General features: G+C 32.1%; 1 protein-coding gene across 2 annotated transcripts; it reads left to right on the top strand.

The window, feature by feature from the left end:
• On the top strand, positions 2,052–7,699 carry LOC109347945. Of its 2 annotated transcripts, XM_019588077.1 has the most exons (10): positions 2,052–2,539; positions 4,131–4,231; positions 4,344–4,704; positions 5,077–5,925; positions 6,041–6,101; positions 6,254–6,315; positions 6,416–6,522; positions 6,608–6,695; positions 7,206–7,414; positions 7,445–7,699. In XM_019588077.1, exons 1-10 carry the CDS (start codon positions 2,405–2,407, stop codon positions 7,527–7,529), a joined length of 2,058 nt encoding a protein of 685 aa, XP_019443622.1. In that variant the 5' UTR covers positions 2,052–2,404; the 3' UTR covers positions 7,530–7,699. The 2 variants fall into 2 exon arrangements, with proteins under 2 accessions (XP_019443622.1, XP_019443621.1); XM_019588076.1 differs by having other exon boundaries at positions 7,206–7,699.

Genomic DNA, 27,115 nt, shown 5'->3' on the forward strand with positions numbered 1-27,115 from the left:
AAAGATGCTCCACCACAACCTCTTCTTCTCATTGGCTACAAAAGAGGTTACACTATAGCCACTCATTTTACTTGGCCACAAGAAGGTTTCATCATAGCCACTTCTTTTGCCACATCATTCTCTTTTTCTTTTAAGCCAATATTATACATGGATCTAAAGATTAAATGATCATGTCTCAATGATAACATGCTTAGGATTAGGGGACTAACCCCAACATTAGAAGGTATAAAGCTAATGAGATTCTTCCATGTAGCCTCAGCTGAATAGGAATCCACAAAAGCAAAAATGCTCATAGCTTAAATTATTTCATATTGATAAAATCTTACTTGAAGGATGTATAATTAGCTTATTAAACCAAAGATTTAGTATGTATATATTGAGAATATAAGTAGTTTTACATTGTCAATAAATCATCCATTATTTATATGTTAATCATTATTGATTCTCAAACAAAAGTAATCTAAATCAATAATGGATGATATGTTAACAATATAAAAAACTTTACACTGATGATGTGTAGATTTTAATCTCTTAAACTGTGTAGAACATATATCATAACATGTTAAAAAAACATAATATTGTATATGGTTGCTCTCATGGGCACTATTTCCTTTTCATTTTAAAAAGGAAGTCTAAAACACTAATTTTGTCCTTTAAAGGTTTTAAGTTTGTTATATAAAGCATCAATCTAGTTCTCTATCTTATTTTTAAGTTCCAACTTGATCATGTGAGAAAATAATGAGTTAATTTAATCCTTTATTTTTCTAATTTTGTCAATTTAACATTTTTATCATAACAATGTTGTTTAGATTTAATCTGAAAAATACCATTGTCTTCATGTGAGAAAATGATATGAGCCAATATATCCCATCAGAAAATGCATATTCCAAGACAAGAAATCAGTATATGTCAAATTAGACACATTCTAGTATAAATCTAATTAGCATTGTAAGGTATAATGGTAAAATTGAGAAACTTATATTTTTTTGGCTATGACTAAGGGTATCCTTTCACTTATTTGGTAAGGAATTAATTCCTTTCGGTTTTCGTGGCTGCTCCTTCTAACAAGTGCCATTCTCAGAAATCGAATCCTCAAACTTGAAGACCAGTGATACCTTATACCACTAGAAAAACGCCTTATTAGTATTAGAATGCTAAATAACTAAATTAATACATTATTTTGTTAGAGAAATAAATTCAAAACAAAATCTAAAATAAATAATGACACTTTATTTTATTAAAACACCATATTAAAACCTAAAAATAAGTTTTAGTAAAAAAACTAATAAATAAAGAGTGTAATATTTATGATGACCAATAGTTTAAGAGTTCAATTCTTAGGAGCAATACTTGCTCGAAGAGCCATCCACGAATTCTGAAAATATTAGTTCCTTACCAAAAAGAGTAAGGAGATAGCCTTAGTAGTAACAAAAAAATATTTATGTGTTATCAGTATTACGATTTATATATCATCCCTACATTATTCACAATTCATTCACTTGTATTATTTTTAAAAATAAATGATAATTGGGAATCAACCGTGAATAATAAATTAATCTATACTATATATAAAGGTAAAACATGGTATAACTTCCACAATGGTATAATTTTCACTTCCTATTTTTCTTTTCACATTATTTAATTTTTACAAAAAAACTATATAATTCTAATTAACCACCATCAACACATTAATTAACCACATCTCTCACCTTAAACTAAACTTATCATAAACACATAAAAAATGTAATATAAAGTACACCGAATACAACAAATATATTCTAATTATAAAAAATAAAATATATAAAAATTAAATACATAGTACCATGCAATATTAACCAGCAGACACGAAGTGCCTGTACACACTAGTGATATATAAAAATCTTACCAGCCGTGCATATATCTTTATTCGTGCTAAATAAATAAATGAGAATAAAGTATCTCTTAGTATAAGAAGATAAATTATCTCCTTGTGGATATTAATTATCTCTTGTTATACTAACATTAACATTAACTTTCACATCAACATAAGCTCATTGTATAGTATGAAAAAAAAATACAATCTTCTCTGAGCTTTAGATTTGCGCCAATCTTAATGGTACGGTTACACTAACCGACTGAGACTATATTAGGTTCTCTCTATCTCTCATCTCTCTCTCAATCTCTCTCCTCTCTCCCTATCTCTGTCTTCGGCATCCTCGCGAAGACGGAGTCTCGAACGGTTTTATTCAATGACTGTGCCATAATTTTCTCTCTAACTTTCCCGATTCATCTTCCTCACTCTTCTGATTCTTTCGCGCCAGATTTTGACGAGTTATTAGGGTTTCTATAGCATCGTGATTTTGGTAGATCATAGAGGGAGATTCATCTTTAGGGTTTTTTAATTATTTTTTTATTGGAATCGGAGATGGAGAGCGTTGATCGGGACAACGATCGGACATTCAAGATGAATTTCAGCGCCGATGGAGCGGCGAAGCTGAGGGAGATTGTGATGGAGAAGCTCAAGGAATTCATGGGGGATTACACTGATGAAACTCTTGTGGTATGTGGGTTATGAATCAATACTGTTCTATGATGCATTTTGTAGATTGTTGAATGTTCTTAATGATGTGAATTGATTAATGTTGAAGGATTTGTTTAGGAAAATATCAATGAAATGTGCCTAGAAATGATTGTGGAATGTATATTTAGGGGTGTAGTGGAGATAATAAGATAAATGTTTTGGGGTTATTGAATAAAAGTAAAGGGGCATTTATGGAAATAGAAGTGTAGGCTATCATGTGCACTCTGTTTGAAAGTCTATTGCAGGTTACAATGCATAATATTGTGTGATTTTGAATTTTGATTTCTTGCCTGATTGCCCTGCAGATGTTGTATTTGTATGGCTTATGTAATGCACACATGCTTGGCAGGTGCATTGCATGTGTAATATCTAATACAGTCACACATGTTTATATTTTGAAAATTTTAAGTGACTTTTGGATGAATTATATCTGTTAGAGATGTGAAGTTGAGAATGCAGATTGGTGAACATACAACCTTTAGAGGAATTGACTTGATTTAGTGCGTAGTCAAAGAACTGTTGCTAAAAAAGAAAATTGAAGTGGATGATTCAGATAAACAATTGTTTGTTTGTGCTTTCAGAAATTATTGAAATGTTTTTTACACTAGGAGAGTCCTTATTTCCAGTCTCAGTGATGGTACTTGATGTTGTCTGGTTTTATAGAAAAGAGTAACCAATGAAGAGCATTAGAATTCAGCTTTTGAACTCTAGTGTCCATAATTGAGTGAGGTGACCAAGTTGGATTCAGCTTGGTTTTGGACCATAATTTGAACTTCTGTTGGTATCTTTGGTAATGATTGTTAATAAAATGGTGATCACAATCACAAATTGCCACTCGAACTCAGAAAAACTCTACGGGGCAACTATAAGACCACTGATGCTTTATGGTTTGTGAGTTTTGGCAGTGTGAGTGTCAACAAGAGCATATAACAAGTGTGGCTGGGATAAGAATGCTGAGATGGAATCATGGAATAGTGGACAATGGACATCCAAGAAAAGATAAGATTATGATTTTGGAATGAATGTATTTGGGAGAAAGTTCAGGTTGCACCTATTTAAGAGATGAGAAACTTAACTTAGGGGTTTTTTTCATCTGTGGGCAAGGTTACTAGAGCCTCCAGACTCTAGTGTGAAAAGTATATAAATGGAAGGGTTATATTGAAGTAGGTAGAGGAAGACCATAGAAAGTTTTAGGAGATACCCACTAAAAAAGGCTTACATGTTTATTTATGATTTGCTGAAATTGTGTTTTGTTAGATCTCACCTACTTCAATAAGGCTTAGTTGCTTTACGGATGTTGAGTGTCCAGTTATAATATGTAAATTACAGTTGGTTCTCTTGTAGGCTGTTTTCTGTCTTCAGAATTTCTTTAACGCATGTGATCCATTTTTATGATAATAGTTTCTGTACATATATGTAGTTCAATGAGGATTATGGTATCTTTGTTTTTATTTTATTTTAATAGTGGATATGTTGTATTTTGAGGAATTAGGTAGCACGTACATTACTATGTGATATTTAGATTTTTGACTTTATTGAGTTAACTTATGTTCTCCTTATGCAATCACAGGAATATGTTATTGTGTTACTGAGGAATGGTAAGCGCAAAGCACAAGCAAGGAATGAGTTAAATGTGTTTTTGGGGGATAACACTGATTCTTTTGTATCCTGGTAATTTTAGTCTCTTTTTGGTTGATAACTTTAAGGTTAATTTAATTGCAAGCAATATAGTTCATACAACCATGATTCTATGTGCTCATTCGTGTGTGCGTCTTGTTAACAGGCTATGGCATTATCTGGATTTGCATTTAGATTTGTATGTACAACCTAAAGAATTAAAGATTGAAGCACCGAAAAAAAAGCTTATATCAGAGATTCAAGCTGGAGGTGATGGTTTTAAGCATTCAAGTTTACAGTCAGAAAGAGTTGAGTCTAATAAGTTATCTAGAAGTCGGCGTAACAAAGATTGGAAAGGATTGGTGAGGGTAGAAGCTGAACCAACTCCGATTCAAAACTCTAAGGTTGACAATACTAATTTGGAGGAAAAATCCCAACCTAAAGTAAACTCTGTTCTGCGGTCCTCATCTCCAAAACCTCCAACTCAGAGGAAAAGGAACCGAGCTGATGAACCGCAGAGGACAAAGGTTTGAGCATCTAGAATACTTGCCTGATTATGTTTGCAGTGCTTTAATTATTTTATTTCACTAGCTGGTAAAATTATATTCTCTCATTATGGAAAAATTGCTAGGATTGACGTAATATGTGTAGAGAAATGACTGCATTAATTTGGGATCATATGTTTTATCTATACTCATTTATCTCTGATTTTAGGCTCCTCTTTCTTTGATCCAATAACTTAGGGAGTCAATTGTTATCCTTATGTAGATAAAATTGCAACTCGGTGTTATTTTCCCTGTTAGCCTTATTTTCCTCTTCATATTTGCACTTTTACTTATAAGATGACAGAATATTGTGTGATCCTTTTCTTTCAATATCTAACCGAGTAACTTCAACAGAGGGATGCAATTTCAGAAGTAAATAATGTTGCTCCTCGACGGCTGCTTCAGTTTGCAATGAGAGATGCAGTGGCTACTTCAAGGCCATCCAATCCGGGATCATCAGTGGAGCCCTCCTTGAAGCGTCTTCGTTCTGTAGTTTCTGCATCCTCTGGTGATTCATCTGTGGTTGAACATCCTCAGCGAGTGCAGCCTACTTCTAGGGTTCCAAATCCAATGGCTACAGTGATTAAGGCTGTGGCTGAAGCTGCTGAAGATGTTATAAAATCCAAATCTTCAGGATGTGTTTTTGACCGACTCAGTCATGGTATTGGTATGAATCCATCATATGATAACAGCCAACTCGAAGATAATGACCAAAATCAGGAGCAAAACCAATCAAAGTATCTTCGAAGGACTGATTACGCTGGGCAATATGCTGCAAGTATGACTACAATGGAACACGAAACTGGGTTTCCTTCTGATTCTACTTCAGACAATGGAGGGTTTGATGTTGTTGATGTAATGGGTCGTAGGGTGATCGGAGCTTCTCAGTTCAGCTCCTCTGGCGGGAATAGGAATGATGATTCACTAATGGTGCAGTATAGTGTAGCAAAAAATGCTTGTGACAGCATGCATCTAAATCAAAATCGAGAACAGGAGCAACCTTCTGCTGCACCTAATGCTTCTCGCAAGATAGTGAATATTTCTGTGAATGTAAATACATGGAAGCCATCACAATACCAGGGACCAAGAGAGGTTGTAGAATTTGATGATCGTAAAACTTTAGAAAGTGTAACAGGAGGCCCCATGTCTGGCTTGCGACTGGTGAAGGAGAATACCAACACTCTGAAAATTAGTAATGGGAATGTAAGTTGTTTATGCATGCATACTTTTAATTCACTTCCGTTTTTGTTAAAAATGAAATAAATATCACATTATTGACCTTATAGATGATTTTCATTGTTACGATGATACTTAACAGGAAAATACTGCTTCTGGAATTCCAAAAAAGTCTAATAACAAGGCACAGTTATCTACTTCTGGTGAGTTCTAAATCTTTTGCAAATATTCTTGCTTCCAAGAGAGATGTGAAAATAGTTTGCTGTGTATTATATTCTATGCAATTTTTTTGTATATCTCTTGAAGACAGTAAAATTATCAGGTGTGTAATATATTGCATCTTTTATGTTCTCAGGTTCAAGTCTTGCTGCTTATCCTTCTGAAGATGCTGATTCCAGAACCATTTTTGTTAGCAATGTAATAAATCTTACTTCTTTGTACTTGGTGGGATGGGAAGGCTACAGGGGTGGGTAGAATTTGTTTGATTTCTGAAGTTGCCCTGTATTTGTTGTCACAGGTTCATTTTGCTGCTACCAAAGATGGTGTGTCTCGGCATTTTAACAAATTTGGAGAAGTGTTAAAAGTGGTTATAGTTACTGATGCAGCAACAGGGCAACCAAAAGGGTAAGCTGTTTAAGAAGTTTGTAATGCTATTATATGTTCAGTACATTTTGTTTATGACTTTACTGATTCATGTTTACTTAAACAGAGCAGCTTATGTCGAGTTCATGCAAAAGGAAGCTGCAGATAATGCATTATCTCTGGATGGCACGTCTTTCATGTCTCGGATTCTTAAGGTACTGATCACTGCTTGGTACTTCAGTAGTTCATTAAATATATGTTCTCCTTTTCTATGTTCTTTCTTTAGTTTTTTAGAGGCCCGAGGATGAAATTTTTTAGAATTACTATTAATAATTTAATATATTTGTCATCAAATTATGGTTTTTTGTTGGTTAATTGGGGGTACTATATATCCTAATCTTGAAGTTGGAATGTGTATCTTTGTACTAGTAAGACCTGAATAACTTGTAAATTGGGATTGTTGAATGTGTTGGATATACCTTTTTAGATTTCAATAAGAAGATTTAGGATTTTGAATTCTGTGGCTTAAACCAGCAAAATGAATTTTTTTACTGCGCCCTTACCCTCTGACTTACACATTGAATCAAAATGGAGAAGTTCTTGGTATTATATCCTGTGAGATTGATCTTGCTCAAAAAAAGAATTGCTCTTTATACTTTTATCACTTCAAAGGTTAAAAGACAACATTGGTAAAGTAAATCCTTTTGCAAATTACTACACTGCAGGTTGCTATGAAAAGTGCTGCACCTCAAGAACCAGCTCCAACCATGCCATGGCCGCGCATTGTTAGGGGATCTCCATTTTCTTCTGCCAGGTTTTCCAGACCTCCCTTTCCAAGAGGAATTCCTGGTGCATATAGACCTCGGCCCCCAATTAAAGTGGGTGCCAGGAGCATGCAATGGAGGCGGGATGCTCAGGGTATCATGTCTGACAACGGTTCATCTTTGAATACTGGCACTACTGCTGCGCCTACAGCTCGTGGACTCACCTATGTCAGAACTGAATCTAAGCCAGAGCGCAGCTTGGGTACAACAAAATTCAACTCTTAAGATGGTAACAGATGACTTTGGACTGCATCAGTGTCTGAATGGGCACAAAAAGTGGTAAAAAATATATTTATCTAAGGACATGTCTGTCTTAGTTTTTGGAATTTTCTTTTGTACTGGATGCAGGATATTTTAATGTCTAGATATCTGTTTAATGATGTCATTTTTGGTCTTTGGTTGAAGCTACACCTGTCAAAATGGTTACCTAGATGGGTTTGGATTAGCTGCATAGGGTTCAGGCTAAATTGGACTGGTCTAAAAAACCTAGTACAATTTATAAATATTAAATTGTAGCCCAAACATGTCCTAAGCGGGCTATGGCTTGTGGCAGGCTGACTCGTATAATATCAAAAATAAATATTTAAATTTTAATATATTTAATCTTTTTTAAAATATATATCATTTTATATTAATATATAACTTTTTTACAACTTGGTATGTCCAATTGAACCAAACTTGTAGATCTAGTGCCTTATGTTTGAGTTAGATGTGAAGTCAAATTTATTTATATAAGACTTTTACTTAATTTGTACTTCACTTCCTATATAAACCTTTAGCACTATCAAGAATATTAACATGTTGCATCCATTAATAGTAATGGTGATATAGATTGAAATTCAGATGAAATTCTATATGGTAAATTGTATTTGTGATTGTATATGATCATAATTCTTTATTTTATGGGATGCTCATTATCACCATTTTCATTTTGAATTGGTAATAGTTGATTTTGGTTGAGTTGAGTTTTTTATTATAAAAAAATACAATAGAGAAAAAATTATTTTTCTCTATTATATTTTTGTTGAAAAAGTCAAACCCAATGAAATATATAATTAAGAAACTGAATGTGGAATCTAATGTTTCTTCTTATTTAATTTGATATATCATTTTGTTCTTATGGTTGAAATTATATAATGCAAATATGATGTCTATGTTTCACTTTATAATATTATTGTAATTTATAAATATTATCATCTATTTTTATTATAAGCTAATAGTATTGTAATGTTGTAAAATGATCTTCAAAACACTTATTATTAAGAAATTCATTTTAAATATTTGGGCTGGTTTGAGCTAAAAAGTCTGGGTTAAATAAAAAAAATATCTAATGCAGTATCAAAGCCTTATAAATTAATGGGTTTTGGTGAATCGCCTCCATTGGGCTTGTCTATTTTAATAGGTCTAGTTGAAGTTTATGGTAGGGCGTTGATCTTTTATTGAGAGTTAGTTATGCCTAGCAGTGTTGTGTGTGGTTACACAATGCCCAGAAAAGTAGAATTGGTATGGATTTAAATATTCATGCTTAAACATAGGTAGGGCGAGCTACGGGTTGTCCTAAATAAAACTAAAAAATGGGTATACAAATTGTATACAAACAATATGTACTCTATAAAATAAACAATATACAATTTGTATACAAATATATTTGTCATAATAAATAATCTCATAAATAGAACACTACATATAGAATATAAATATAATATATAATACATAATTTATATACAAAATATAAAATGGATTGTATATATGCATATATGTATATATATATGATGTAAAAAAATAAATATTGATACATAAAAGAAAATGATATTATTTCTTACATTTAATATGCAAATGCATATAAAACAAAAGGAGCATATTTTTTCATATTTGATAAAATACATATACATATGTATATTTGATATTTAATATTTTAACTAATACTATCTGTGGGCTACCCGTTTTGTCCACTTAAAATTTTCAACGACGAATATGGTATGTTGGGCGGACATTTTAGAGCCGATGAACACATTTTTTATGTATTGTCTGCCCAATAAGTGCATGCAGGCAGTCGAGGCCTATGGGCTTTGTCTAAATTGTCAATGGTATGTATGTATGTTCATACTGTTTCAAATTGATGTTGTGACTATAGTCAAATTTGTTGTTACTATGATTATAGTCATTGTAATATACATTGCAACCCTTGCAGTAGGATTTTTTTACAATTAAAAATATTTTTAAATTTAATGAGACCAAAATGCAGTCTAAGATGACTGCATTGCAACCTCTTCATTGTACCTTTATGTTATATTGCAATTTCAATGTAACGCAATTGTGTAGTCATCACAAACAGTAATATCAAGGTTATTAGAATTAGACTGGATAGTCTGACCGTCAGCCAGAAGCAGAGCCAGTCACATACCACCCCACAAATCGAGAGCTCTTCTAGGCTGTGTGAAATCCCATCTAATCGGGTTAGACTATTAGAACAGGAATAACCCGGTTGGTTAAACCAGTGGGTCTAACTCCAACTAAAAAAATCCCAAAACAGTAAACACACAAAGAGGTTACAAACTCACAACTCACTCACTACTCATATAGAACTTGTAGCAAACCTAGCGGTAAAAAGACCACCATCTAGCTCGCTATCATCGTCTGCATCGTGGTTTGAAAGTTGAAACAATGAAAGTACGTTATTCGGCTCGATTAGCCCGCCTACTCGATTAAAGTCTATACAAGACCTTTTCCAAATTAATAATTGGCCTAGGTTTTATAGCATTGATTAATATTATGGCTACATTATATCATGCCATCTTCACTTTGAAATCATGTGAAAAATAAAAAGGAGACATCACATAAAATATTACCTTTTAAACATATATATTAGAATATGTGCATTAATACATTGTTTATTATTGATATGGTAAATGATCATTAATAATAAATGAATGATTAATGTTGAAAGTGCAAAATGTCCTAATGTTATAATTACATAGATTAATTTAGGGATGATAACACGTATCCAAACTCAGATATTGGTGAGTAATAGCCACAAGGAGTCGGATTTGACTTAGTGTTTTTAGACACACCAATTGTTGAAAGTAAAGATTTTAAAATTCGCTATTGAATGAGTCCAAGTACTAAGGCACATAGACTCGTTAGTACCCATCCATACTTCCTAATTCTATCTATATATATACACACACTATAACATAAATAAAGATATTTCTATCATAACTGTGATTTATGTTTCTTAGTAGTGAAGTATGCTTGTTATTCCTAAATCATAATATAATATTATGCCTAAACAATTGTTATTTATTCGTTTATATTAAATTTTGTTTTTAGTAAAAAATTTATATTTAAATAACAATTAAAAGTTATGTATTCTAATTTAACCTTTAATTACGTTTTGTAATTATTACTATCATTTTTCTTGTTTTGATTGTTTAAAGTAACACACATGATTATAGGAAATACTATACAATAACTTGTTTGTAATTTTTCATTTTTATTCCAGAATTTATGGGTATTCCCTTATCTAGTGAGTACTCAAGGATCTGCGTGTAGCAGGCCTAAGGTTTACACAGGTCTGAGGGAATACTAGGGTTCCAAAATAATAGAACGGGACAAGTTCAAGTATTGTACTATCATGACTTATCCAGACTCATTGTCAACCCTAGACTAATATCTCTTCAAATAAAGTACTATAGGATGATCTCTCAGCCTTTGTTTGGAAGGGTGAAGTTAGAGAAGAGAGATAAGAGGGAGAGAAAAGTTGAAGAGAAATGTGAAATTTCTCTCATTTGGTTGAGAGAGGAGAAAAAAGGGAGGGAGGAAAAAGTGGATGGGCCCACAAAATTTCTTTCTCTCCACTTATGAGGAGAAAGTGATAAGATAAAGAGAAACTTTAGCGAGACAATAATTAGGGATGGCAACGGGCACGAGCGGGCACCGGGTAGTAGCTATCCACTACTCGTTTCAAAATATGAGAACATTACCCATACCCGCCTGTACCCATATGAGTACCCGTGTGCATGTATTGACTGGTATTTCTGGGTACCCACAAGTACAATGGGTACCGGTGAGTTTCCTATATTATAAATAATTTTTTAGTTTTTTACTTCTATTATGTTTCAAATGAGATGAAACTTAATTATTTTTGGACATTTTGATTGAATATTTGACAAAAATGCTAAATTTATTGGTGTTTTCTATTTGTGTGATTTTTTGTTATCATTTCCTTAACAAAAAGTATACATTTTCTTTGTAAAACATGTATGTTTCTACACATGTAATAATATTTGTGGGGTGTTTCACCACCAAACTCAATAAAATATGTAAACAAAGTAAACTGAAAAAATGTACATAGTGTAATGAATGTTAGAATAATGTACTTTTTACTTTAATTAAATATAATATATTAATCATATAAATAATAGGTACCCGCAGGCACGAGTGCCATACTATTCGTACCCGCCCGTATGTACTACGACTATTTTTTTAAAAACCTGCTTATAAAACCCGCAATACCCATTTGTGACCTGTACCCGTACGGGTTTTACTCGTGGGTACCTACGGGTACGGGTTTTTTGTTATCTCTAAGAATAATTTGTTCTCTCAAAGTGCATCCCAAACTATGTCTCAAACCATATTAATTGAAAATGTTAATTAAAATTATAATAAAATGTATAATTTAAAATTATAACATTTATTTTTAATTAATAATAAAACAACATTTTTCTGTCACTTTTCTTTATTTTAGAGACATTTTTGTAATTTGAATCACAACATCATCACTCTCTTCTCATTTTCTATCCAACCAAACAAATGAGAAAGAGAAGAAAATACTTCTTTCTGTTTATTTTCTCTCATTCTTCTCTTATACCAAACATCACAAAAATCTACTATATTTCTCAATTTTCTCTTTCTCACATTTTTGTTTCTCATATTTTTCTCTCTTCTTATTTTCTCTTGTCAACCAAATAAAGCCAAGGACATTTACTTGCTTTCGAATTTTTATTTGAATTTCCCCCCCTCAAATTGGAAAAATTGAGGATGTCTAACCTAAGCCTCTAGGAGTTAGTTATTTCAAAATGAAAGAATGCTATGCGAGATAGCATTATTCTACTAGTTTTGAATTTCATAAATAATCAATAAAATATAATAGAGTTTGTAATTAATTATTTGAGATAACATTATTCTATTTTCAAAATGTTGTCCTAGTTATAACACATCAAAATATATTGAGATTATTCTCTCGTTTGAAAGGGCAACATGAGTGGTGTTGCCATGAGTGACAACTTTATGTTCCTAGACCAAGCTAACACAGATAACTCAAGACCACCAGATACACCTCCCAACAGTGTAGAATATGTTAGTATGAAAATTTCTTTTAGAGACAAGATACTATGCTAGAATTGATATTTAACAACGTTTATGTGTTGAATACTATTAAGCATAAGGTGGAAGAAAATTAACAACACTTATTGAAGAAAACGCTGTTAAATGTGTTATATTTTGTTATCTTTAACAACACTTATTAAAGCAAGCGCTTTTAAAGGTGGTATCTTTAACATCATTTATTGAAGAAAGCGCTGTTAAATGTCATACTTCATATATTTAACAACACTTCTTCGATAAACAATGTTAAAGGTGTTATCATTTGGTAGCACTTAGAGGTTAAGTGAATGTGCCCTAGCTGCTCTTGGGTGATTTTAACAAAATTTGTCTTCCATCTGAGGTGAGAGGTGGGTTCTTTAACTATAATGGGGCAACCAGATTTTCTCATGTTCTGGATGTTTATGGTCTTATGGATTTAAGTGTTGTTGGTAGTCGATTCTCTTGGTTCAGAAGGGAGTAGAGTGGTGGCAGTATTTCTAAGAGGTTGGATAAAGGCTTGTCTTACTATTCCTTGCACACTTCCTTCCCTGAGGGGTGTGTGAAGAATGTCACTAAACTTCTCTCTGACCATTGTCCTATTCTGATTAGATGCGGTGGTTCTGTTGAGGATTTCTGCAACAGACCGTTTTGGTTCCAAGCTGCCTGGACAACACATGAGGTTTTCTTACATGTTGTGAAGGATGCATGGTCTCCTGAAGATTTCGGTGTTGTGGATGGGCTTTCAAGGGTTAAATAAGAAGCTATAATTTTCAACAAGCAAGTTTTTGGTAACATCTTTCTAAGGAAAAGGCGAGTTGAGGCTAGAATCCAAGGTATTCAATGGAGGCTGGAGTTAACCGAAGATCAGGATTTAATTGGATTGGAGATTTAGCTGAGGAGGGAATACAACAAATTCTTGAGGCAGAAGGAGCACTTGTGGTTCCAGAAATCTAGATAGCAATGGGTGCAGTTTGGAGATAGAAACACAAAATTATTCCTTACTCAAACCATTGTGCGGTGTAAAACTAACAAGATTCATGATCTATATTTTGATGATGGTGTTTGGTAAACAAACCCTGAGTTGTTGTAGAATGAGGTTAGAAGGTATTTCCAGAATCTTTTTTCTGGTAATGCTCATGTTTGCCATGATATCTGTGTGGTGGATACTCCAGTTTTATCTAACAATGGAATGAATAGTTTGACTACTCTGGTTACTATGGAAGAAGTTATTAAAGCAGTCATGAGTATGCAGTCCTTTATGGCTCCTGGTCTTGATGGTTTCTAGCCAATCTTCTTCAAAAAATATTGGTATGTCGTGGATAAGAGTATTTGGAAGTTGGCCTCTGATGCTTTTAAGTATGGCTTGTCTGATGTTCGACTGGTGGAGACCCTTATAGTTCTAATCTCTAAGGTCATTAGTCCTACTTCTTTGAATGAACTTCGACCTAAATCCTTTGTATTGTGATTTACATGGTGATTACTAAGATTTTGGTGAACCATTTCAGGCCTTTCTTGGACGATTTAATTGGCCCCTTCAGATTAGCTTTATCCTTGGGAGAGGGACTTCTAATAATATCATTTTAGTTCAGGAGGTTATGCATTATCATCATAAGTCTAAGGCTAAGAAGGGTGTGATGTCTTTCAAGGTGGATCTTGAGAAGGCTTATGACATGATTGATTGGAACTTTCTCCAATAAACTCTTATTTTGTTTGGCTTTCCTAGCATCACAGTTAAGCTCATTATGTAGTGTGTTACTTCTAGTGAGGTGTCATTATTGTGGAATGGCTCTAAGCTTGTTGGGTTTAATACAAGCAGAAGTCTTCATCAAGGTGATCTGATGTCTCCTTATCTTTTTGTCCTTTGTATAGAGAGACTTGCTCTGCTGATTAGTAACAAAGTGGATCTTGGTTTGTGGCATCATATCATGCTTTCTAGAGGTGGTACACCTCCATCTTATCTCATGTTTGTTGACCATGTTCTGCTCTTTTGTAAGGCGTTGAAATCTCAGGTCAAAATGGTCTCTTCTATTTTAAGGGAATTTTGTCAAGCATCTGGGTTGAAGGTCAATGAGGCAAAGTCAAAGTTCGTGTGCTCTAAGAGTGTGTCTAACCGTTTGAAGACTTCTTTCATGAGTATTGTTCTATGAGAGTGGTAAGTAATCTTGGCAATTATCTTGGTATTCCACTATTTCAAGGCAAGGTTAGAAGATAGATCTTTAAACCTATTTTGGAGAAGATTCATATGCACATGTCTGCTTGGAAGGCGAGTCTCCTTAATAAAGCTGATAGATTATGTTTGGCTAAGTCTGTCATCTCCTCTATCCCGATCCATACTATGCAAGTTATGTGGCTTCTGTAACGCCCCGAAAATTACTCCAAAAATCTTGCTCAAAAATGGATAAATTTTTTTTTAAATAATGATGCCATATAAAATTTATTTCCTTATATTCGTTTCATTTTTGGAACATCACTGTAAGTAACATACAATGCGGAAAATAAAAAACCATTACTTAATGGTAATAAAAATAACTCAATATAACTTCGAATCACACTTCATTAGAATATCATAAAATGTTGATACGAAGTACAAGGCGAAATCCTAATCGTCGCCCAAATAAAACTACTCACAAAATAAATACCCTACACAGGTACACTAATCAAAAAGTACAATAGAAATGGAAACAGCTCTTATCGACTAGCCTCAGCATCTGCGGGTGTGCTGGAACACGCTTGAATCTTCCTCTATCTCCGAGTCGGAGGAGAGGTTGACAACTTCAATGGAGTCCTCAATGTTAATCAACTCCATGCAATCATCCTCTTCAGTTGTTGGCTCGTCTTCCTCCGCCGCCATCTTCTCCTCTAGAACATAGGACGAATGCTGCGAGGGAGTCACCAACCTTGCATCCGCCTGGAGGTTTGGCATCGTCTGACGGGCTGCTCTCCTCCATACTAGGGAATTCATCGCATCATCCCAAGTCTGTCGCCTCCTGGAAGGTCCTGTAGCATTTGGCCCCTGAGGGGTCATAGACTGGATCGACGGCACAACAGGTGCCGGTCTACGAGGTGGCAGGGTAAAGGAAGCTTCCAGCTCCTCGTGATGGTCGGGAAAGCGCATGAAAGATCCATCACACACCATCTTAATCTCTAAGGCACAAGGGCCTTTGTAGGTGTATCTATGACTCTCTACTCCATGCTCCCTTCTGGGACATTATAAAGCGGTAACTCTGAATCCTGACTGAGCGATCTATCTGAACAAGACGCGAATAGAAGCAAAAAATGGAAAGAAAATGGAGCAAAACATCTAATGAATATTACTCATTGACAGCATGGAATTACACGAAATATTACATCTAGACAGACATGCATAATACCACAATATATACATCACATATTAAAAAAATGCACAATGATGAATGATGTTATAATCTCAGATTATGAGGATCAAAGTCTACAATCTCAATGTATGAATGTTATGCTTGTTTCATCCATCCTTTCACCAATATCCTCCCAATATACTATTCGGAAATAATCAAGAGTACAGGTCCCATAACAAGCCGATTTGAACGCACCAAAATTATTCCTCGCAAGGATATATGATCGATCTGTTCTGAAGAACTGTCCATTTCGGTATACACTTTCTGGGCATCCCTCTCATTGATCCTGATTGCAAATAGGGGTTGTCAGAGATCGTCTAATTTGCGCTGTGAGAACTGTCCGATCTAACAGAATACCTCATCCAGGAATACAAAGGACTCGTCTCACCTAGACTCACCCTCAAGACTTTGTTGATGAATCACCGCCATCAACGTCGTCCCTATCAACATCTCGGGGCTCGTTCGTCTCCCGTAAATTTCATCTCCACTACTTCATTATCAATAATGAGTATGCACACTAACCGAGGTTAGCCGATTAAATATTTTAATCATTATTTTATATGATCGGCATCTCCAAGATGAATGCTTCTTGTGGGACCCGATCTTACGTCAACACGTAAATAGAGGAATAACATCCCTACCACTACGAACCATCACTGAATCACCCTGGACGGCCACATGGCCAAGCCTCTTACGGCCAGACGACCTCACTGCGTGATATCATGTAATCCTTTTTTTGGGGCATCGCCCTAATCACGACATCACAGTCGGAAACCTTGCCCTAAATAGGCGCAAGAACAAAGGTACTTGTATAAGTTTGTCAATTTTGGGTATCAGACTCAATCATCTGAACCATGGTCTTCCCCAAGTGTAAATACACTTCACACCCAAGCTAGGGCTATTGCCTAAGCAATCAAACAAACAGAAACAATAAAAAATATTGTATGTCTCTCGCTCAAGCGAGAAACTATCGCTCAAGCGACGAACTCATCAAAACAGACTCAATTCTCTTCCTGATTCTCGCCTAAGCGAGGGACTGTCCCTCAAGCTACAAATGAATCAAAAATTGGTTAACATACATATCTGGTCCGTGCCCGGGCGAAATACGGTCACTCGGGCACCAAAAACGCCAAAAACGGACCCTCTGGCCCTCGCCTTTCACAAAGCAATTCCTTACGTTTATTACTTTCAAGAATTTTATATAGTTATTTACCTTTACAACTTCTTGATGGCAAAATGCCATTATGATATCGTATATATGAGAGTTATCGTTCAGACGACTTAAAAAAAAGTCAAGTCTGTATGGAGCCCTCTCGCTCAAGCGAGGGCACATCCATTTTTGAGGCATTTGTGGCTTAAGCGAGAGCTGTCTCAGAAAACAATCAGTTCTCTTGGTGCCTATTTTAGCTCAAGAGAGAGTTGTCTCGCCCCGAGCTAAAACACTCGTTTTCTCTAGACACTTCTCACTTAAGCGAGAGTTGTCTTGCTCAAGCGAGAAGAGTCTGAATATCATTTTAATTACTTTTCTCAAGGAAAATATTTCTCATTTATATCACATATTTTTAAACCTTGAATTTAACAATTATCACATACATATCATTCCCATAATAAAAACTTGAATTTAAACCTTGAATTTAACAACATAATAAAAACTCATAACTTTCTATGAAGTATGAGAAGAAGATGAAGAAGAGAAAATAAAAGACTACTTTAGTTTGTATAAGAAATTTAGTGTCAAAATAAGAGAATGGGGTGAGGTATTTATAGGAGAGCCTCACCCTCATCAAATCATAAAATTTAATGCAAAGTAAGTAGATTTAGACTAGCATAGGTGATATGTCCAATGGTGGTGCAGTGAGAGGATTTGTTGAGTGATTTAGGGGATTTTGTGTAAGAATATATGTATTTTTGCTTGTTTAACAAGCAAGCTTCTTACATGAAAGTGATGTGACCTTTTCCATGACACATTCTCGATTAAACCATTCTCGAGTATTGTCGGCTAATACCCGGTCGGATAATAAAAATATCTCGATTTCGGTTTACGGTTAGAACTTTGAAACACGAAATTCGGAGTGAAAAATAATTAGAAATGCGTTCTGGACAAACCTTGTGTCTATCTTGACTCGAAATAATATTTCGAAGCCAATGACACAATCAGAATTCGATTTCGAGCTACGGAACTTAAAAACACGTTATTGGGCCGAATTCGAGCGAATTTGGGCCCAACAACAGCTCAAAAACTTACTGTCATAGAAAATTACAAAAATTTACTATAAAATAGGAAATCACAAAACAAGACTAAAACTAAACTAAGATTTAGTCTAATTCAATACCGATTAATTTCTAAAATTAATCGTTGTTAAAATAAATAATTAATAAAACATACATAGAATATTCACGGTGTTACAGCTTCCCCAAAGTGTTTGTAGTGATATTAATAGGATGACTAGAAATTTTTTGTGAGGTGGTGATGTCAATAAGCACAGTCTCAATTTGGTGGGGTGGGACGTGGTTTCTAGGCATAAGAAAGAAGGTGGCTTGGGCGTGAGGGACTCTCGGTCTACTAGTATTTCTATTCTTGGTAAGATGAGTTGGAACCTACTCAGGAATAATGACAAGCTATTGTGTAGGGTTCTTTCTGATGAGTATTTGGGTGATCAGTGTGTGTTGTTTGCTCAACCAAAATCTTCAGCTTCCTTTGTTTGGAGAAGTATTGTGATGACCTCTAACCTTCATAGAGAAGATTATACAATTCATTTGGGTACTGAAAATCAATCTCTTTGGTATGATAACTGGATGGGTGTTGGTAAGTTGTGTAACTTAGTCCATATATCTGACACTCAGCTTCAGGTGAAAGATATTTGGACTGATGTATCCTAGGACTTTCACATGCTTTCTACTATGGTTTCGTCTAAATTAAAGGATCCAATTTGTCATACTTGCTCTCATGGAACCTAGACTGAGGTTGAACATGGATTTGAAATGGTCATGCTTCTGGCACGTATTCAGCTAGATCAAGTTATTGTTGGCTTAAGTCCAAGGGGAATGGCCTTGGTGACATTAACAGGATTTGGCGTTGGGTGTGGTGTCTCAAAATCCCAAAAAATGTAAATATATTGGCTTGGTTAGAAATATTTAATCTTGGGTTTCACTTGATTGGATTGTGGATATCAAGCATGTGGTTCTTGAGGTGAACCAAGTGGCGAATAATCTGGCTAAGATTGGCTTGCATTTCTTTTCCAATCTTCTTATGTGGGAGTCACCTCCTTTGATTTGTCAATCTTACCTTGATTTGGATTGTTGTTCTTTGAACTAGTTTGGTCTTTTCTTGTCTCCGATGTATAAAAAATACATCAAAATATATTAATCTTGATTTATCAACTATATAAGTATAATAATAAATAGAATAATATTTTTAAAATATTTTGATAACTATTTCTTCTATTTCGAGGAACATATATCATAAGCAAAAATAATTTTAAGTTATCAACAAAGATTTTCAAGAAATATAAATTTTATCCAAACAGAATGTGATTCTAACGATTATAAATATATAGATACGGACGTGTTCACTTTTATCCTATTAAATATTAAAAGGTATCAAACTTCTATCCTGTTTTTTTTAAATAGTAATTTGGATCTCATGAACTCTTGAAACATTGAATTCTCTTGAATATGCGTATTAACTCTGCCATGAGTAATAATAGCTCTCAAAAAAATTCATATTTGAACAAATAAAATAGGCTGGAGATTTTAGGCACTAATTTATTTATGGGAAAAAATATCTCATAAATAAAATAAATTGCATGTTAGGAGAAAATATGTATTTCTAAATGAACTAAAAATAACACAAAATAATATTACATACTTAAATTAAAATAATAAATAATTAAACCAAAATATTCACACAAAAAATCTTTGTTTAACATATGCTCATAACTAGTTCTTAGTACATGTTGTAAACAATGATGAATCTAGGACTTAGAGACGAATGACGAATGAGTATGATATGTTAAAAATTAGAATTAAAAAATATGAAAAGATTGATGTTAAAATTATAAAAATAAAATATATTTAATTAAATAAATTACGTACATTTAATTTTTATGTGATTTCACATTTGAAATTATTGAATTCACAATTCATTGTCAATGTTGTTAAATACTTTTAACTATATAAGTCACTAGAGAGTCATTTATCCACACAACTTTCATTTAATTACGCAATTTATTTTTTACAATTTTCATAGTTGATTTTTTTTTACAATTGTAGTCTTAACTTCAAAATAAGATTACACTGACACCCCCTGAGTTTTAGTGAAATTACACAAATCACCCTTCATTTTTTTACACCTACACAAACCCCCATAATTTTTCATACTTTCATTACACTAACCACCATTGCATGAGAAATAAGTGTAATTTTTTAAACAAAAAATGTGATAAATAGAATTAAGTTAAATAAAATATGATATATTATGGAGACACATCCAAATAATATACAAATTAATGTATCTTCATCATTTTTTTTGTTAATAATGCATCAACAATTCTAAAGAAATATTGTTTAAATCGCTATTATTATGTATCATAATGAACCAAAACTAATAAAGAGGTACTGACTCGTATAATATTTGGATTTGTCCCCATGATATATCATGTTTTGTTTAACTTAATTGCATTTATTATATTTTTTGTTTAAAATATTACACTTATTTATCATGTAGGAGTGGACAGTATAATGAAGATATAAAAATTAAAGAGTTTGTGTAGATGTAGAAAAGTAAAAGATGATTTGTATAATTTCACTAAAACTCAGGGGTGTCAGTGTAATTTACTATAAAATAAATTAATAGGTAAACATCGTCTCTTTCACTTTCAACTAACTTATTTAAAGATTAATGATTCATTTCAGAGAAGTAAATTCAATACTATTAGAGATATCAATGATGTAAGTCAAGTTGATTATCAAAATCATCAACTCAGTTGAACAATAATCACTTGGAAAAAGCTTTGCAAATTTAATCAGTTTTGTCATATTAAAACTAGAGAAGAAATCGATTAGACTCAAACAAAATGTACAAAAAAACAGTTGAATATTTGTCTCGAAGAAAATCATGAAATTTCTTAAATTGTATATCAATAATATTATAAAATAATTCAACACAATAGATTATAATACTATCAACATAAAGATGTATACACAATCACAACAACATTCACTATTCATTTGAAATATTTTTAAAGAATCAATGATGATTAAATATAAATGAGTGAATAATTTATAGAACTTATACACTTTTAATATATATATTATCTCTATAAATAATATATATTTAAAGAAAATCCATGATGTGTATTTGTACACCGGGAAATCCACATATATAGCACCCTCCCTGGTTGTACAATCACATTTATTGGAAAATATTTGACAAAAACAAAATGCACTATCACGTTGTACACATCTGCACCTCAATATTTGATTTTTTTTAAATGGTAAGTTTAGAAAAGTATTCAATATGAGAATGATGTGAGAAAAGTAATTTTATTAGCTGTTTAGGAGAGAAAATTGAAATGTGGATAATACAGCTTTTTCTTTGTTATCAAACAAGAGAAGATTGAAAAGTGGTACTACAGTTTTTTCTTCGTTATCAAACAAGAGAAAATTGAAATGTGGGGCACTGCAGTTTTTCTTTGTTATCAAACAAGAGAAAAAGTGCATAATCCTCTCATTTTCTTTGTAATATAGTGCAATTTCTTTGACCTTGTTTCGATTTTTTAATTAAACTTTAGATTTCCATCCCATCACTCATATATCATGATTTTGTTTAACCATCCCAAAGCATCATTCTACATTTCTACCCCATTATTAGGATAAAGGACTAATCTTTGAGACTCATGTCTATAGCTTTTCTACGTTTACTATTTTTTGAAGGGTTTCAACTCTTGCACATTAGTAATGAATGGCTTAGGTTTTGGTTCGCCTACCTGAATAAATAATTTGTTGGTTCATACATTAATATCCGGTAGTGTTATTTGGGTTGACAATGGATCGAATTAACTCTACATTCGTTTGAAACGCAACTCATTATTTAACTCGATACTTGCTTAATAAATCAAACATGTTGAATTTGAGATAAAAATTGTGCTCTTTAAACAAATAAATTAAACTTGAGTTAAATTTGAAATTGACTCTATTTTTATATTAAAATATGTACATATTAAAGATATATACATATAAAGCATATTTAAATTAAATATATAATCACACACATAAATAATAGAGAATGTTTCAAGTAAGAATAATTATCATATAAAAATTGTGAGAATAATAAATTTGAACTATAGAACCACATATATAATTAAAATTAAAAATAATTTAATTGTCAGGTGATCACTAAATGTTATGTACATTTATATTTTAAATTTGACTATTCAAATAAAATTTAATAATTCACATTACTTGTTATCATTTTTTCACAATAACACCTGTTCTGAACCACTTCACACATTATATAGAAAATATATACATAGTTTAAAATATTTTATAATTGTATATATACTTTTTATATTTACTAGTGTGTACAGGTACTTCGTGCATGCCAGTAAATATTATGTGATACTACATATTCAATTTTTATATATTTCATTTTTTGAATTAAAATATATTTGTTGTGTTCGGTGTACTTTATATTATATTTTTTTTGTGTTTTTGATAATGTTTAATTTAAGGTGATATATATGATTAATTAATGTATTGGTGGTAGTTGCTTATGATTATATAGTTTTTTTGTAAAAATTAAATAATATTAAGGGTAATATAGGAAATGAAAATTACACCATAAAGAAAATTATTTCAAGTTTTGGCTTTATATATAGTATAGATATTAACATATGAATATAATATGTATTATAATTAATATTTATATTTTCATACAAGTGGATTAAAAGTCTAATATCTCCATGTCTATATATATATATATGATAAGTTATTTATTTACGCCTCTCAATTTTAGATATTGATTTTTTTAAATCCTACGGACCAAATGAATGAAACTTAAATGTCATATAAGATTATTCTTTTTCTCTTTCATCACTTATTTAACTCACTCATTTGGTCTGTATAATTTAAAAAAAAATTAATAACTGAGATTGAGTATAACTTAACTTAAATGTAAATAGATTTCTTCTCCATCCATATATACTTATATCAATTATAATTATTAGAACAATGTTTGAATAACATAAAATGAGTTCGTTAACCTATTCTAGAGTTAATAAACTTTAGTTGATTCAATTTTAAGCTAAAAATAGTTTGCAATGATCTCTGGCTCGAAAGTCAATTCTTAAGGACTCTTAGTCGAGTCAAACTATACTTAATTTATTTCAAACCTAGTGTTATCATACATTTTATATTCATAGACATTTTCATTCTTATTGATAATTAATTTTTATTATGTATATCAATATTTTTTCCTTTTCTTTACCAGATTGCGACCCTTTTCATTGATTTAAAATCAGATAAACCATCACCCAATTAAGAAATAATCTCCAAAAAAGGCAAATAATCTTAGATGTAAAAGAAACATAACAGGTCAAAATAACTTAACAATGTGGCATTCCTGCACTATAACCTCTCATTCTCAACCCATTTTCAAAACTGGTTTAAACTGTTAAACCGTTTGATCTGATCGTGTGATTTCATACATAATTAATAATTATTATCTACAAATATATAATTAGATGTAAATGTAATTTTTTATATAATTAATAATATCATGTATAGTAATGTTTATTCATCTTTTTTGGATTCGAGTAAATCAAAATATTAGAATAATGTTCCATTTTTTAATTTTTAAGTGAACCGTCCGGTTTACTTCCCGGGTCAATTCGGTTTAACCTGGTTTAACATGGTTGGACCGGAATATCCTCAATTCAAAGCAGTCCAACCTTCACTCGGTTAACGATAAATTAGAGTCATTTTCAAGTCTGATCAACAATTAAATTAATCAATCTGCCCAATATAGTCCAGTTCTCATAACACTGGTATATTTAATCATTCAGTAAAAGTTCCTTCTTCTCATCAAGAAGTCAAATTAAGTACCCAATATAGGACAGATGGAGATAGTACTTATCCAACAAAATGGGCTAATAATTAATATATAAAAATAATTATTACATTAAAATATTTATATATTCATCATGCCCGGCTACCGACATATAATATATAATCTTTAGTATAAAATTATAATATTTAATTCAATTAATTTATAATTATGAGTTACAGGAAGAGTGAATTTCATAATATTCATACCCACATAAATTTTTATTGTGAATGCCTGTTATTAATATAACCATTCATATGATTTTGTGATTTCTTGATGCAATTCAGAGATGTAAACGAAGAAGGTTGCATGTACCATCCTCTTTGCGGCTGCTTCCATCAGCGCAGTCATGGCACATTGGTTCATGCCTCCCTCCTTTCCTTTGTTTGCCTACTTCCTATAAGTTGAGTTGGCTGTTCTAGAGAGTGGAATAGGGGAAAATGAGGAGAAAGAAAAATTTCTTTATTTTAAATCTTTATTAAAAAATAACTTCAAATTACTACTTTTAAAATTTAATTCATACTCTTATTTAATATTAGATTCTCCAATAGGATGAAAGAACTAATGATGGTCGCAGAAATTAATGAATAATAAGAAAAGGAGGGGGATTTAGATTTCTTTAACTCTTTTTCTTTTCCATTTTTAGTTTTTTCCCTATAAAATATATGCTATTGTTTTCTGTCCACTAATAAATGCAGTCAAGGAATAATTTCTAACTACTGTTTATGGAATATGTATCCTGAAAATGTTATCACACCCAAAAAAACTAAAAAAGAAATGTGATATAATGAGAAAACAATTTTATCTTAAAAGTAAAAGAAAAAATTAGAACTCACTTCTCCGGTACTCTGGAGGATTTCATCCATATTTATGTTTTCCTTTTTGATGATAAATTATTATATAGTTATAGAGTTATAGATTTGAAACATATGGCTCTTTCATCACTTATGTTTTCCTTTTTGATGATAGATCATGTAATAATGACTTTAGGAATGATAACGGACATATAGTGGTTGTGGTTGACTTACCCAACCCAAAATCTAAAATCTGAACCCAAATTCAAACTTGGTAGGGTTGAAAATCCGACGGGGAACTTGAAAAAATAGTTCAATAACTTTAAACAATACCACCATTGGTTTGACTCTTGGATTTACCTGAATTTTGTTGAGATAATTAATTTATTGACTTTATTAAGGTTTGAATAGTCAAAGATGTGATCGATTTTGTCTACTAAGAAGGTTAGGGGCAAGTTGTAATTTTATGGTTCAACAACATTCTAAATTTATGATGTGAATGCTGAGAGCCATATGTTTTTTGTGTAGTTCTAGCGTTATTGGAATTGTGATTTGGAGGTGTAAGTGTAGTATACTAGTAGTAATAATTTTTAGGTTGTTCTAGAATTTCATATGTGACATCAGTTAAGCTAATGGCAGATTTTTATGTACTGCAGGAAGTGCGGCTTTTTGTCTGTGTGACTAAAGTAAACAGAAGATGAAATGGAGAAGATCAAATTTCCATATAATAATCTAAGGTGGGTTCGGAGTATGGTATTATATTTACCAAACTCAAATCCAAATCCGAAAATTAATATCAGTTTAAACTCGAATCTAAATCTAGTGACAGTGGATCTAACTCATTAAATTTAAATTAGGTTTAGACGAATATTAACGAGTTTATTTTTCATTCATCCCTAAATGAATTTGTTTGTATTTGTATTTTTGTTGTCATTGCATCTATGCACGTATACGACCATTTAATTTGAATACAAACATTGAATAGTGTAATATAAAGTTTTGTGAACATATAATTCAAAGTAAAAAGAAATTGTACCTAAAACGAAAAAACTTTAAAAGAATATGCTCAAAAAAAAATTGTTCATATGAGAATCTGGACATATTTCTAAATTTATAAAAAGTAAATTGGCATCGGATTTTCACGATTTATTAATCCTAACTAATATAAGCAAAATAAAAAGAATTGTATCCTAATATAACACAATTCTATGTCAAAGTTTTAATAATTCTGAGAGCAATACTTATAGAGAGGAACAATCACACATCCAAAAAGATTAGTTAATTACCCATAGAGTAAATATATCCATTTTAATTTTAATTTACCTTGACTGTTAAGTTACGAGTAGTATAATTTTGTTGTTTATCAAGAAATGATTGATTTAGGTAATATATGTTTGCTTAGTGAGGCTTACATATGAAAATAAAAAGCAACCTAGTTGTCTACTTCCAATAGTTACTCACATCATAATGTGAATATACATTTTTATGAAGCACTTTTAATTAAAAATGAAAGTTAGGAATACTCTTTAATGAACAAAAATAGATTTTTTAATTAAAAATGTTACCTCAAATATATTAAAGAATTATAGTGGTGGAGCAAAACTGTCATAGACTATTAAGGTGAAAAAAGAATAATATGAAATTGGAAAAAATACAAGATAACTAAGAAGAAGATCAAAGATTAACACAAATGAGGAGAATGAAAACTCTAGGTAACAAGGAATAGGAAAGAAGTGTCTAAAGACTTGAAAATGGTATGAAAAGAAGGATAAGAAACTTCGACCAAATGAAATGTATTAAAGATAAAAATGGAAAAATCTTGTAAATGACAAATATATTAAGTAAAGATGAAAGAACTATCTCCACAAGCTTTTCACCGACGAACATGATTTATTACTTCCTTATAGACCATACACGAAAGAAGATAATCAAAATTATGCATTTTGTCAAGAATTCGAGTGTTGGAAGTGAAAGAAGTTTTGAAAGGGATGGATAATGACAAAAAGGTTGAACCACATAATATACCTATTAATATATGGAAGGTTCTCGTGGAGAAGGCGTTAATTAGGTCACAAAATTGTTTAATGAAATTATCAGATCTAAGAAGATATCACACGAGTGAATGAAGAACATATTAATTCATACATATATATATATATACATACATATATATAT

The sequence above is a fragment of the Lupinus angustifolius genome, chromosome LG05 (genome assembly GCF_001865875.1).
Source record: "Lupinus angustifolius cultivar Tanjil chromosome LG05, LupAngTanjil_v1.0, whole genome shotgun sequence".
In the NCBI taxonomy this organism is placed as follows: Eukaryota; Viridiplantae; Streptophyta; class Magnoliopsida; order Fabales; family Fabaceae; genus Lupinus; species Lupinus angustifolius.

Coding starts and splice junctions, on each gene's coding strand:
- LOC109347945 (XM_019588076.1), top strand. CDS start 2,405: ATGGAGAGCGTTGATCGGGACAACGATCGGACATTCAAGATGAATTTC. Junction 5,926..6,040: donor TGAAAATTAGTAATGGGAAT/GTAAGTTGTTTA, acceptor GATACTTAACAG/GAAAATACTGCTTCTGGAAT. Junction 6,696..7,205: donor TCATGTCTCGGATTCTTAAG/GTACTGATCACT, acceptor ACTACACTGCAG/GTTGCTATGAAAAGTGCTGC.